At 35.2% G+C, this 15,977-nt stretch overlaps 1 protein-coding gene across 2 annotated transcripts in view; it reads left to right on the top strand.

Moving 5' to 3' along the window:
- The window catches only part of agxt2 (alanine--glyoxylate aminotransferase 2), a 36,937-nt gene extending 22,601 nt beyond the window's left edge, over positions 1-14,336 (top strand). Inside the window, exons 10-14 of one of the 2 annotated variants that reach the window (XM_073934949.1) lie at positions 195-327; positions 4,617-4,705; positions 7,122-7,271; positions 10,816-10,914; positions 12,978-14,336. In XM_073934949.1, the coding sequence (XP_073791050.1) occupies positions 195-327; positions 4,617-4,705; positions 7,122-7,271; positions 10,816-10,914; positions 12,978-13,079 (573 nt within the window). In that variant the 3' untranslated portion in view covers positions 13,080-14,336. 2 annotated transcript variants of the gene reach the window in all.
- Positions 14,337-15,977: the final 1,641 nt, after the last annotated feature.

Here is a 15,977-nt window from a genome sequence, read left to right on the forward strand (position 1 = left end):
ATATATATATATATATATATAAAAATACATAAAATATACATGTAATACACACACACACACACACATATATATTAAAAGAAACACACTCCAATAATCAATCTTGTGCTTACAGCATAGAATAAATTCCTCTGTAAAATTCCTTCTTGTATAAAGTAATTATTAATCGCAGATTTGTCCTTTTTCATGTTTCTCAGGTCCAGACTGGCTTTGGCCGCACAGGGAGCCACTTTTGGGGTTTTGAAGGACACAATGTTATTCCAGACATGGTGACGATGGCGAAGGGCATTGCCAATGGCATCCCGATGGGAGCTGTGGTCACGACTGCAGGTGACTGGCACTTAAATCCAACCAAATTCACACCCAGTCATTGTGCGATTTGCTTATTCCAGCCATCAGTGGCTTTGTAGTATTTATTGGTTTTAGGAAGTGTGAATCTATAGACTAATGAAGCACATTTAAAGTCAGAGGTGTTTAAATTGAACCACACACTGAGTCTCATTCTTTAGGATCTAATGAGGGATTGTGCTGGTGGAGAAGCTGAATTATTCAGCTCTGTGAAGCCCAGCGGTGAGTCGGAGCACAAGAACCATCATGGGCTTGCAATTCAGATATACTTAGAATCAAATGAAACACTAATTATAAATGCAATTCTCCATAGTGTTGCTTTTAATATGCTTACCATTGTGTTATTCTAACCTCTTGAGCTTGACATTTGCAGTATGGAAATGTTGAGTTAAATGGGCTTTATATGAACACTTTTTATTTAGTGGTATTTGTGTACTGATTTGCTTTTATTTACATCCCATTTATTGACAATAAGAATGGTCCTAACTTATTTCCTGTTTTAAATGTTTAATTTCCATAGCTTCCAACAATGCAAAAAGTTCTGCATAATGACAAATAATGTTATGACAGCAGTTTTAACATTAAGATATGGTTGAACTGCCTCGTTACAGTTATGAAAAAGTTTTGACAACCAGCAGGAAAAGTTTACGGGCCAATAATATCACCTTATTGAAATAGTCTATACACTGTCAAAAAAAGTTGCGACTTAAAATTGTAAGGCGACTCGCTGCACAACTTTTTAAGCTGACTCTACTTAAATCAGGTCAATTATAGTACTTGGGATAAAAGTTGAGTCAAATGAAAAAAAAAGCTGTGCAGTAAGTAGGGTTGAATACTTAAAACGGGTTACATAAACCTACGTAACTGGTATGCACCGGACTGAATCAGCATACGAATGTCGCATTTCATTAAATTTGCTCAAACTAAGCTTGGCTATATTTTACAAGCTATGAGTCAGACACATGAAGCAGATGCTTTGCAAAAGTTGCATGTAGGGGGAAAACAAGTCAGACTTAATGAAACATTTGAGGGCTCATGGAATCAATTTAAAGAGAGGAATGCACTGTCTTTGACAGCTTGTAACATCATCTGGCACTTACACTAAGTGTGTTTACATGGACACTAATTCTACAATTTTAATATGATTAAGACAATAATCTGATCAAACAGCCATTTTTGATTAACTTAAATGACCACAGACACCCGCGTCATGAAATCCTGAGGTCGGGCATGTGGTATCAAATTCCATCAAAACAACACTCCTTAATTCATATTCTCATCCAACACCCCAGTTTGTCACGGGGCATGAACAATATGTTCCTGAATGAAAGTTAACCTGCCGAACTGCAGTTAAAGTTAAAAAATTAAGAGTGAAACACCCAAAATAACATGAAACTCCAGAGGAAATGTGGATAGTGTGGTGATGAATGACGTTTATCAATCTATGTGCTATAACACAAAGACGGGATCATAAATGTAACATTTAAAAAGCAACTCATGTAAACTCCTTAATCTTATTATTGTCTTATTCAGATTAAAGCAGATAATTAGATTACTGATGTCCATTTAAATGTAGTCACAAACCCCAACGCTAGAAAAAAGGAGTTCACTGATTTTGATGACAGCCTTTCCCTGGCCCGGATTGGTTAATCTGGAGGACCGGGACAATTCCCGGTGGGCCGGTCTTTTTTTTTTTTTGGCTGCTAGGGCCGGTGTTTCAAGTTGCTTGCACTCTCTAAGCAGTCGTACTGTTTTCATTTATTTATTTATTTATTTGACCATAGCCTCGCTCTTTTTATTCATTATTTTGCCGCAGCTCCGCTCTTTTTATTTATTTTCTCGCAGCCCCTTGAGCAAAATGCAGCCTGCAGGTTAATGATGATGTAACTATCATTCAACCCCAAACAGCGGCACCTTAGTGAAAATAAAAATTTGAATAATGAATATTAATGAATATTACACCTGCTCAATAAAAATCTGATGATTCACTACATTAATAAATCTGACAATTTGATCAGAAATCTAAAAAGGGGAGAAAGAGATTAAGCCATCAATAGAAAGTTATACAGAGCTTAAAAAGTCTTCAATTGTGGTCCAGTGGTCAGCATGTTGATTTACGATGCCGCCGACCCGAGTTTGAACCTCACCTGAGTAATTTTTAATTTTTAGAGTTAAGACATATAATACTGTTTGGGTGACTTATGTAGATGTACATATTTTATTTTTTATATTTTGTGTGACCACCGTTACAAAGGACTGGATATGTATAAAGACTTTTGCACAGAATATATATTCGGATATTGCAGAAAAGGACATTGAGATGTTTTAAAGAATAGTGTTGGGGATTTAGGTACCCTTTAATGGTCTCATATTTATGAAAAACATTAGAAGTTCTAAAGCAGCTGTGTCCTTTGTACAAAAGACGTGATAGTGTCATTAGAAACTGAATTGCAAATGATGTTATTTTAATATAGTCAGTCGTAAATTTTGGTGGGCCGGTCTAAGGGCTTGAAACTCCAGGGCTATAAAAGGAGTCCCACTCCGGCCCTGGCTTTTCCTGCTACTAAAGGTTAGTAGTAAGCTAATGTAATGTTAACTTAATCTTAAATGCTAACAAAAAAAAAAAGATAAAAATAAATATATTAATGCAATTCAATTCAAATAAATAAAATATGAATTGATTAAAATGTTTTTTTTTTTGTCAAAGAAAAGATTTTTCTAATGTCATCCACCATAATTTTCTGGCTCAAAAGTATTGGTTCAGGCACTGGTACCGTTTTAAAAGTATCAATTTAGCACATTAGCCCCAAACGATACCCAACCAAAGCAACAGGTTGCCTTATGATTTTAAGTTTTTTTTTTTTTTTACAATGTATAAAAAGTTTTACTAAACTAAAAAATAATAAATTACTGAGACAGTAAATAACTATTACAACAGTTTTTATCAAAATGCTGTTTAAATGGGCAAATGACTAAATATGCACTAATTCGTAAGCATTTGTAATTCTGGTTAGCTTTACTAATGTGGTCCCACAGACTTATATTTACTGGTAAATTAGTCAACCATTAGTCTATAGACTTGAACTTTTAAAGCGCTAGTCTCACATATTCGGGCCTCTTTGAAAACTTTGCCTGCTTTGAATGGTCAAGGACCATCCATGGTGCTTTTTGACTGACAGGGTAACCAACCAATCACGTTTTGTGTCGTGTCATGTTTAGAGGTGTGGAAATGTCCTCAGATTAAAAACATAGGCAATCAGTACATACAGTTGAAGTCAGAATTATTAGGCCCCTGAATTATTAGCACCCTTGTTTATTTTTTTCAGCACATTTCTAATCATAATAGTTTTAATAACACATTTCTAATAACTTTTATTTTTTCTTTGCCATGATGACAGTAAATAATATTTGACTAGATATTTTTCAGGACATTTCTATACAGTTTAAAGTAACATTTTAAGGCTTAACTAGGTTAATTAGGCAGGTTAAGGTAAATAGGCAAGTTATTGTATAATGATGGTTTGTTGTGTAGACTATCGAAAAAAAAATTTAGCTTAAAGGGCCTAATAATTTTGTCCTTAAAATGTTTTTTTTTTTTTATTATTAAAAACTGCTTTTATTCTAGCCAAAATAAAACAAATAAGACCTTCTCTAGAAGAAAAATATTCAGACAATCAGACAGTGAAAATTTCCTTCCTCTGTTTAACATCATTTGGCAAATATTTGAAAAAGAAAATAAGAATCAAAGGGGGCTTATAATTCTGGCTTCATCTGTATATCTGTTAATGAGCACTATCATCAATATAAACATCACAGCTTTTTTATCTGCTCAGACTGGTTTCCAGGTGGGGTGCTTAAGATTGCTGTACACTTGACTGATATTTAAACCAATCAAAAGACGACTGAAGTGTTTCCAGAAAAGTGTGCCATATGCATTAGATGTTTAGCCACGTGTCTGTGTGCAGTGCTTGTTGTGCTGGGATTAGCAAAGCACTGGAGTTTGTTTTGTTTATGTATTCACTCTAATTATGTTCCTCAGGGTTAACATGACAAAACATTATCCATCTGAATGAAGAGGGAACAGCGGGAGAGCGATGATGGAGAAAGTATGTTTGGTCATGTTAACCCCGAGTGCTTTTATTTAATATGAGGTCTACAATTATGAGAGCATCTGATGGCTAAATCTGTTCAAGGATAGAAATAAACCCCCAACTTCTAACATTTGATTGCTGTTTTTGGCACTGATATTATATAATTTGCATATTTTGCAGAAATTGCCAGGTCATTTGCGAAGGGGGTTCATTTCAACACGTTTGGAGGAAACCCATTAGCCTGTGCTATCGCATCATCAGTGCTGGACGTAAGTAGAGATTGTTTTACTATAGTAAATGCATAAATCATTACAAAAATATATGTACATAATTAAATAAAAATAAAATCTGGAATTGTGGGATAAAAGATGTGTTTAGGATAATGATAAACAAATAAATTCGACATTATAAACAGTAAAAAGATATTACTAAAATATGAATTCTGGTGTCAGCAATGCTGTATAAGATAAATCTGAAAATTATATACAATAATGAAAACCACACTTTATTATTATTAAATACAAATAAGATCAGTGGTTCATATATGAGCAATATCACATGAGTAGCAGTACGTTACCGCACTGGTGGGAGGCGTGCGTTGGCTCAAGGCCTCAGGCCGAGTGCTTTAGTGTCCCTCACCAGTGACGATATACAGCAATATCATGCTGCTACGAGTGTGATTATGCATTTATACAATAGTTCAACAGTATAATTGTGTGTGTGTGTGTGTATACTGTATTTATATAAAAAAAATAACACAGTCTCAAAATCCTTTTGTATGAGGAACTACTTTCTTCTGCCATTCATTCACATCTTCAGCTGACAGTCAAAACAGCATAAATCGTTGCTATTTCACAAACGTCACTTTAGAGCTAGTATTTAAATGATTCTCTAGCGTAATGTCTAAAGCACAGGTGTCAAACTCAGATCCAAAAGGGCCGCAGCCCTGCACAGTTTAGTTCCAACCCTAATTAAACACACCTGATCAAACTAATTGAGTCCTTCAGGCTTGTTTGAAACCTACAGGTAAGTGTGTTGGAGCAGGGTTGGAACTAAACTGTGCAGGGCTTCGGCCCTCCAGGAATTGAGTTTGACACCCCTCGTCTAAAGTTATGACAAATAAGGGGTATTTCTGCTCACATTTTAAGATCATAAGGCTGAACGGCATGAAGACTCTACAGAGATTTCCCATATTTCTGTTGCAATTGAAATTTCACAATAATTAACCCTGAAAAAGCCAGAACAAAGCAAACACTACCAGTTTCTGTGGTATAAACACAGCAATACAAAATACAGAGATCGACTTAGAATGTCACTCACCTGATTTGTAATGATTTGTTCAGCTGTAGTTTGAAGCTGAAAAAAAGGCAGTTTTCCTCCCCTGCGGTCTTTGTCGCCATCTTGTGGTGGATTGTCAACCGTCACTTTTCTTTAATCTGCTCAGACAGGCTGATGGCGGCCAATGCCCTGAATCCGATGCTCCGAAATTATTAATATTTTAAAATAGGCACTATCCTTATAAATTAACTGCATAGTTTGCAATCTAAACAACTACATTTTCGCCTAAAAAGCCTCAAAAGTACATGTTGTTGGCCAACAGCAGTAATATTTGTCAAACTTTGAGCAGAGTGCCCTCTGCTTGTCGCTGGATGTGGGAGGTACGATTTGCAAAATACTGCGTGGCTATCAGCCAATCAGATTCAAGAACCAGACAGAACTGTTGTACAAATGGATATTTCTGGTATCTGATGTCAACAATAGTAAATAAAATCTTGTTACAAGTTCTACAATAACTGGTAAAATACCACAAGAAATAAATACTTTATATTATATACTGTATAACAATACACTATTGTTTTAATGTCAAAATTAAAAATAAAACAATAACTGGATACATTATAATAAACAATGCAGAATACTGTCTTATTCCCTTAATAACTGATTATTTAAAGTATAATAAAGGGCTGGACGATTAATCGAAAAGTATTCGAAATTGACATTCAGAATCTATAATCGATCTACATTTTACAAGTAAATTTTTTTAAATTACCCTATCGTGTGTGAAGTAACGTGACCCTGCTTTGTTAAGGCTGAATTATACTTTTTATATTATGATGTACACCTATTATATTATTATGATAGTATACTTCTGCCAAGGGTTCGTGTACAGTCAAGCGCAGCCTTTGCATGCCCACGCACGTCCCAACGACCTGTAATGCCAACTTAGTGATTGATCGGTAGGGTAGCGGTGAAGACGGTGGGAGAGCCGCATTTTAGGCAATGCGTGTTTTGATTTTAGTTGTTCAATGTTGATGTTCAATAAATAATCTTAGATAGTAGATAGTGTGTGTTTACTTCAATTATTTTTAAATTAAATAATGCACCCTTCATTCACAAATCTCACACTTGTAATATGTGAGCGTTTTTACTGTACAAAACTTGTCAGTGAACTGAGGGCAAAAACATTAATAAATAAAATAATCATTCATATATCGTTATCCAGTTAAAATGTAATAGAGTAAAAATCTCAATTAATCAAGATTTAGATTTTAGGCCAAATCCCCCAGTCTTAGAATAATATTACTTGCTTTTACTCATACATACTTCTGAGTGCATTCAGAAAAGTAATCACAATGTATTTTACATATAATTACTTCTGCATCGGAATGCTTTTTTTGCTGTCAGACAATAAAAGAGGACAAGATGCAGGAGAACAGTGCTGAATTGGGGACGTACCTGCTGACAGAACTGGCCAAACTCAGAGACAAATACGAGATCATCGGAGACGTGAGAGGAAAAGGCCTTCAGATCGGGGTGGAGATGGTCAAAGACAAGGTATTACATGCAGGAAACTTACATATCGATCAACTCCTAGTCAAGAGTCATTTACATTTAGCAAATGCTTTTGGCCGAAAGGACTTACAATTAAGGAGGCAGTCAGTGGTTCAACAAGAGAAGGCAATTCATATAATGCTAATTACACAGGAACTGTTAGTTCTCTGAGAATTAAGTGCTAGAGTAAGGAGCGGGAGTGTTATTTTTTGTAGAAAGAGAGAGAGAGAGAGAAAAGAGTGCACTCTTCTACAGGTGGTTTGTCAAGCCCACTAACCTGTGTAAGGCACACTTCATAAATGCACAATTTGATATGGAGTGATTGTAAGAAAGTGTCTGGTGCAAATGTGCAAAACTGGTGCAGGTGTAAGTTTAAAGTGTCAAATGAAAAGTGTTTTTTATAGGTGGTTTGTCAAGCCCACTCACCTGTGTGAGGCATTCAGAGTTGCTACAAAAACCAAACTATCATAGAACTGTTGCTTGTTAATAGCAATCGGAAATCATGTCTGTGCACCCGATAACTCGATCATCAGCTGAAGAATCGGCTGACTCTAATTAAGGACATTTCGGTCCACCTGAACTAATGCCTTGAATACACAAAGACATCTGGCGGTACACGTTTACCACTTCTCTAGGCTTTAATGATGGAAACAGCCTCTCATCTGGCTCTGTAACCTCACTTTTACCTTTCCAGGGCGAATGCTTGAGCACAACCTACAGCAGCATCTGCTCTAGAAAGACATCAGAGTAAAATGAATGAAAAACATGCTAAACAAGCATTTCAACATAGAACAATTGTCTTAAACACTCTAGTTTTGGCATATTACCCAAAAAGAAAATTAATAAAGTAGAAACACTTAAGTTTTGAGACTAATTCTCGCTACTTATTTGCTTATTGTTCTTGCTTATTTATTTATGAGCTGCACATCGATGGATTTGCTCTTCAGTGTTTGGACTTTCAGCAGTGAAATTTAAATCACACTGAACTGAACTAAACTGAAATTCAACTCTGAAAACTGTACTGACACTGTTTTAATTTACTATAATCTTCTATGTTAAACTGCTTTAACACAATTTACATTCTAAAAGCGCTTTTTGAATTGAATATTAACAGAATATTACTAGAATGTTGGCTGATTAGTAGTACTGATTAATACTTTATTCTGCATGACCATATTTAAGATCCTTAACTAGCCTATACCAAAATTAAATAGCACTTTACAAAGTATGTGGAGTATAAATAAACAGCAAATTGGCTAAATTGTTCATAGAAAATCTTAATTAATAGTGTTAAGTGGTCCTCAAAGTGTGACCAATAAAATAAAAATGAAATCCATCTGGTATTGTCTGTACACTCACCGTCCACTTTATTAGGTACACCTGTCCAACTGCTCATTAACGTAAATTTCTAATCAGCCAATGGCATGGTGGCAACTCAATGCATTTAGGCATGTAGACATGGTCAAGACGATCTGCTTCAGTTCAAACCGAGCATTAAAATTGGGAAAAAAACGTGATTTAAGTGACTTTAAACAGAGCATGGTTGTTTGTGCCAGAAGGGCTGATCTAAGTATTTTAGAAACTGCTGATATACTGGGATTTTCACGCACAACCATCTCTAGGGTTTACAGAGAATGGTCAGAAAAAGAGAAAATATCCAGTGAGCGGCAGTTCTGTGGGCACAAATACCTTGTTGGTGCCAGAGGTCAGAGGAGAATGGCCAGACTGGTTGGAGCTAATAGAAAGGCGTACAGTAACTCAAATAACCACTCGTCACAACCGAGGTATGCAGATAAGCATTTCTCAAAGTACAACACGTCCAACCTTGAGTCAGATGGGCTACAGCAGCAGAAGACCACACTGGGTGCCACTCCTGTCAGCTAAGAACAGGAAACTGAGGCTACTATTCACACAGCCTCACCAAAATTAGACAATAGGAGATTGGAAAAATGTTGCCTGGTCTGATGAGTCTCGATTTCTGCTCCAACATTCAGATGGTAGGGTCAGAATTTGGCATCAACAATATGAAAGCATGGATCCATCCTGCCTTGTGTCAACGATTTAGGCTGGTGGTGGTGGTGTAATAGTGTGGGGGATATTTTCTTGGCACACCTTGGGCTCATTAGTACAAATTGAGCATCGTGTCAACACCACAGCCTACCGGAGTATTGTTGCTGACCATTTCTATCCCGTTATGATCACAGTGTACTCTGATGGCTAAGTCCAGCAGGATAAAGCTTCATGTCATAAAGCGAGAATCATCTCAGACTGGTTTCTTGAACATGACAATGAGTTCTCTGTTCTCAAATGGCATCCAGTCACCAGATCTCAATAAAATAGAGCACCTTTGGGATGTGGTGGAATAGGAGATTCACATCATGGATGTGCAGCTGACAAATCTGCAGCAACTACGTGATTATATCAAGTCAATATGGACCTAAATCTCTGAGGAATATTTCCAGTACCTAGTTGAATCTATGCCATGAAGAATTAAGGCAGTTCTAAAGGCAAAAGAGGGTCCAACCCGGTACTAGTAAGGTGTACCTAATAAAGTGGCCGGTGAAAGTAGATAACATGAAAAGAGATGATAAATTAAAACAATATATGAATCAAATTAAAAAAAGAAAAATAATGGCATAAAGCAGTACAATAAACAAAATAAATTAGCAATAGAATACATAAAATGCAGCTTTGAATCACATAATAATGAGCTAGTATAAAAATATAACAGAGTAAAACAGAACGATTAACAAAATAAAATAGTATTGTTATGAGGGATAGATAGTAAAGGATAATAATAGTGACCACCATTTAGTAAGAGAGATAAATAATTAAACTGCAAAAATGAAAAAATAAACAGTATAAAGTTAAATGCGGCATAAAACGAGTTATTAAACAAGAAAACCCTTAAAACCCTCCGTGTTTTAGTGCTAAACCCAGTGAAGCCTCAAGCTTTTGCACGGTTCAGAAATCAGTGTGAAAATCTTCAGTGTGTGTGCATCCACTTCATTAAACTTATTTGCAGAGAAAACATGCTTTCTTGACCCTAAGATATGAGAAGAGTCGCAAGTGGGAGTTACTTGAGCTCCAGATGGTATAGTTAATGATTCAGAGTGTTTGTCGTGAACGTGTGTCATTTTCCCTCACAGGAAATGAACTAGAAAACTTGTTAGCCATTAACTAGAGCAGACAGCACTGAGACAACGTGTTCTAATGTTCTCAGAAATACTTCACTCAGTCAGTCAGAAGCTAAAAACATCCATTTTACCTCACGTATCTAAGAATATTTAGACTGGGAATGTATTTGAACATGTGGGTAGAATGTCAAAGTACACTTCAGTGACATTTCAACGTTGTTACAGTGAAAAGTCACAGTAAAAACAGAACAATACTTTTAATCTCTTTTTTTCTCCAAACCTTTATGCTTTTTACTTATATCAGTTATATCATAAATTAATTTCTGGATTCCTGCTCTACTTTGTATATTTCAATTTGCTAGCATGACATATTTACTCTAAACCCAACCTCTCTCTTCACCCTATCGCAGGCCAGCAGGACGCCACTTCCTCAGGAGGCCATGAATGAGATTTTCGAGGACACTAAAGACATGGGTGTGCTTATCGGGAAAGGAGGGCTGTATGGACAGGTAAGATTATCTTAAAGGCAGCGTGAAGAGTTTTTTTTTTTCAGAGGATGATGATGAATGCTGAAGGTGTGTGGCGGGATGTTGTGCAATGAAGAAGGTATTTTTAGAGATTGAATGGAGTCGTGTAGTGACAAATCTGCACACAGCCTTAGGAATCATCTGCGTGTCTGAACTCATGGAAGCAGTCCCAGGACGCTCTAAACGAACACTACAGAAACATTACACTAAATGAGGAGAATTTTTTTAAAGATTTCTTAACATTAAAATTTTGGGATCTGTATATGTACAGTTGAAGTCAGAATTATTAGCCGCCCTTTTTGTTTTTTTTCCCCCAATTTCTGTTTAACGGAGAGAAGATTTTTTCAGCACTTTTCTAAATATAATAGTTTTAATAACTCATTTCTACTAACTGATTTTTGTATTTTTGCCATGACGACAGTACATAATATTTTACTTGATATTTTCGAAATACTAGTATTTAGCTGAAAGTGACAATTAAAGGCTTAACTTGGTTAATTAGGTTGACTAGGCAGGTTAGAGTAATTAGGCAAGTTATTGTATAACAATGGTTTGTTCTGTAGACTATCGAAAAAATGTAAGGCTTAAAGGGGCTAATGATTTTGTCCTTAAAATAGTGTTTTAAAAAATTTCAAACTGCTTTTATTCCAGCCGAAATAAAACTAATAAGACTTTCTCTAGAGGAAAAAATAATATCAGACATTCTGTAAATATTTCTTTGCTCTGTTAAACATCATTTGAGAAATATTAAAAAAAAATAAAATAAACGGAATTAAACGGAATAAGTAACACAAATGAAACTCAAAAGTAATGCAACACATTACTTACCATAAAAAGTAACTAAGTAACACAACTAGTTACCTTTTGGAGAGTAACTCAATATCGTAATGGATTACTTTCCAATGTAACTTTACCCAACACTAAATAAATATTGGCTACATTTTTATTATTTTTAACTGGCTCCAAACTTATATATAAACAATACACTATTTATTATTCTTTGTTATTTAGTATTTAATTAAAAAAATGTTTCATTGTTGTTAGTTCGTTAACTTATGATTTTTTTTATTACCATATAAAAAATAATTATCTAGTCTTATTGATAATCGCTAAATTAAAAAAATGTATAAGCTATTCATTCATTCACTTTCTGGCACTTTTCCGGGACCTGGTTGCAGGGGCAGCAGCCTTAGGAGAGAACTTTCTCCAGCTCCTGCGGGGGGATCCCGAGGCGTTCCCAGGCCAGCCAAGAAACATTGTCCCCCCACCGTGTCCCGGGTATTCCCCGAAGCCTCCTCCCGGTGGGACATGCCTGGAACTACTCTCTAGGTAGGCGTCCAGGAGGCATCCGAAACTGATGCCAAAGTCACCACAGCTGACTTCACTCGATGTGGAGGAGAAGCGGCTCTACTCCGAGCTCCTCCTCCTGTTCATAAAAGTGTGGCCTGCCACACTTCGAAGCAAACTCAATTCGTCCGCTTGTATCCAAGATCTTGTCCTTTAGGTCATGACCCAAAGTTCATGACCATAGGTGAGAGTAGGTACGTAGATTGACTGATAAATTGAAAGCTTTGCCACCAATCCGCCTGTCAATCTCACGCTCTATCCTTCCCTCACTCGTGAACAAAACCCTGAGATACTTAATCTCCTCCACCTGGGGTAAGGACTTTCCTCCAACCTGGAGATGGCAAACCATCTTTTTCTGGTGAAACACCATGGCCTCGGACTTGGACGTGCTGATTGTCATCCCAGCTGCGTCACACAGCGCATGCTTAAGTTCCATCTTCGATGAAGCCAACAGAACAACATCGTCTCTCAGGCTATGAGATGAGCTATATTTAGTGTAAATGCATAATAAAACAATTACTAAGAACAAAAACACCATTGTTAACATTTACAGCGATAACTCACTGTAAATGTTTTCATTTTTAGGAAATGTAACTGTTTTGTTTAAATCTGTATCTCACATTTAATCTGGATTTCTTTATCCTCCTATTTTATTATGTCATCTGTGTTCTTTTTCTCCCTCACCTGTTGTTTTCCAGACGTTCAGGATCAAGCCTCCTATGTGCATCACTAAAGCTGACGCCGACTTCTTCCTCTCCGTGTTCAACCAGGCAGTGCTCAACTACACGGAGAGAAGATAAAAACATCGAGAACATAAAAAAACCACACACTGACAAGGTCATATTTCATCTGCAGAATTATACATTACATAACGGGTCACAGCAGATGATCTAAAGACCAGCAAATGCGACTAACCTCATTTTCACACTTGCATTTCTTAGTATGGGAGCGATGTGTGAAGAACATCTAAGTAATTGGTTTGAGTTCACTACACTGTAGAAACTACAACATAATTAAGAGCACTTCAGCTTTCTGTCTGTGGCCTGACTGACAATCTAAGACCAGATGTGTGTCACACATTCACATATGAACACTATTCTATGACTTTTATAAAGTGAGACACAAACTGTTTTAATGCATCTGTTAATTAAAAAAAAAAAAAAAAACATTTCTTTGATTGTACATTATCAATTTCATTTACAATACATTCTTGAAGGCCAATTTCTCAAAATGTTCTCATGTGCAGAGTAATAAACCAACATTTACATCCATCAAGCAACTTTAATTTTATTCATACACTAAAAAATGCTTTTCTTACTTAGAGCTTTTGTCTTGTTTCTACTCCAAATAGCTAAAAATCTTAATTCAAGAAGCATTTTGTACACAAGGAAAAATATATTTGTAAGAAATAATACGCCAAAATTATGTATGTTTCTACTTAAATCAAGCAAAATAATCTGCCTATGGGGTAATTTTGACATTTTATTTCTTAAAACAAGACAATATGTTTTGCTTGTCTAGAAAATGCTCCTTGATTTAGGTTTATTTTTTATATTTGGACTAAACAAAAAAACCAAGAAAAGCATTATTTTTGCAGTTTCTCTATATTCTGAAATTGCTTTAGTTCATACGTGATTTGCCTGAATGTAAACAACATTTTATCTTACAAAAAAAGTGACAATGATTTTTTTATGGCTGTATGCAGTACTTTCTGAACTCTCAGAAATAGAGGTACGCGAGCTGTCACTGGGGTTGTACCTTTTCAAAAGTTACAAATTTGTAACTTAAAGATCCATATTAATTCCTCAGGGTTACATATTAGAACCTAAAAAGTACAAAAGTGTTCCTCTTAAAAATTTTAGGTACTAATATATATTTTTGAGGTACCAATATGGAGCCTAGAAGTACAAATATGTGTACCTTTTGAAAAGGTGCCGCTTCAGAAACAGATCGTGTACCTTTATTTCTGAGAGTGTGACAAGAGATGACCAAAATGGCTTCTGTAAAGCAAACATTTGAATCATGTAAAAAAATAAAAACAATAATTTTTAACTTCACTTCATCTTGTGTTCATATTTTTGTGCTAGAAATGAATGCAAAGCAGCACATATTTAACAAAACTGCATCATCTACATATTAACACAACATTTTAGAAAACTTATATTGATAATCGGGCTGTATATTAATAAATATCAGCTGTTTTTTACCATCTTTAACGTAATGAAAAAAATAATATATAAAATACATTTAGTACGTTTCTTTGATCATACTTTATAAAATTCTTCTATTTACAACACATTATTTGAGGCCAATTTCTCAAAATATATATTTTTCCTCCTGCAAAGAGTAATAAATCTCCACTTACATCCATCAAACAACTTTATTTTATTCATACACCGGGAAAAAAAATAGAGCTTTCGTCTTGTTTCTAATTAAAATATTTTTAAAAATTCTAAAATCCAGAATCATTTTCTAGACAAGAACATTTTTAAAAGAAATAATACGGCAAAATTATGTACATTTCTATTTAAATCAAGCAAAATAATCTGCCTATGGGGTCATTTTGACATTTTATTTTTTTAAACAAAACAATAGTTTTGCTTGTCTAGAAAATGCTCCTTGATTAAAGTATGTTTTTAATATTTGGACTAGAAACAAACAAACAAACAAAAAGTCTAAGAAAAGCTATTTTTCTTCAGTTTATCTCTATTCTGAACTTTTTTTTTTTACAAAGGGGTTTGTTCAAACATGATTTGCCTGAATGTAAACATTTTATCTTACAAAAAAAGTGAAAATGATATTTTTATGGCTGTATGCAGTACTTTCTGACAAAAAGAGATGATTTCAGCAGAAATAAAGCTGGTAGTGTGAAAAAGAGCATTTTAAATACCTGTATGAAGCTCTTCTTTTAATGGGGGGAAAGGTGTGGAATGTTGGGCACTTCATTTACTCGGCTGTCACTTGGAGGGGATCGTATATAGTTCATGTTCTAGATGGCGGCATGCATAGTTGCATACTCTACTGTTAAGGCACAGTGTATAAGTGCATCATTTCAGCTACATTTCGGATTCTTCAGAAAATCAGTATATGCTCAAATCCTTTAGCACACTGACTACTTCAATTAAAACATGTAGAAAGACTTGAATTACCACTTACCTTTACAGTATGTGGACTTAATACAGTAAATAACAGAAATGACTCGAAGGTTATCTTCTAATGTTACATTATGATATGCTTGTTTGTTGTTTTATTGATATTTTCATCTGTCGAATATCCAATTAATTGTATACCTTCAAAATAAAACTTGATAGATTCCCTAATGCAAAGAAATGATTAATAAATAATATGTTTTCTGGTTCTAAATAACGTCTATGGGCATTTGCGCATTTTCTCCACACAGGCAAATTGAAATAACTGATAAATCTTTAAGGACAGAACTGTTGCGAGTTTTGTTAAACAAATCTGTTCATATTAATTCAATGTATTATTAAAACAATCATGTTTAAATGCAGAATTTGTGCAAAATAAGCTATATTAACTATGATGCTATGCAGAAAAGTAGCAGCCATCGATAGTCTAGAAGATATACAGCTAAGGGGTCGTTCATTTTGGATGTCTCTGTACATTGCTGCATTTATCTTTGTCTCTATCCTGACTAGTCTTTCAGTTCCTGCTGATGAAAAACATCCCCACTGCAT

The sequence above is a fragment of the Danio rerio genome, chromosome 21 (assembly GCF_049306965.1).
Source record: "Danio rerio strain Tuebingen ecotype United States chromosome 21, GRCz12tu, whole genome shotgun sequence".
NCBI classification, from domain to species: Eukaryota; Metazoa; Chordata; class Actinopteri; order Cypriniformes; family Danionidae; genus Danio; species Danio rerio.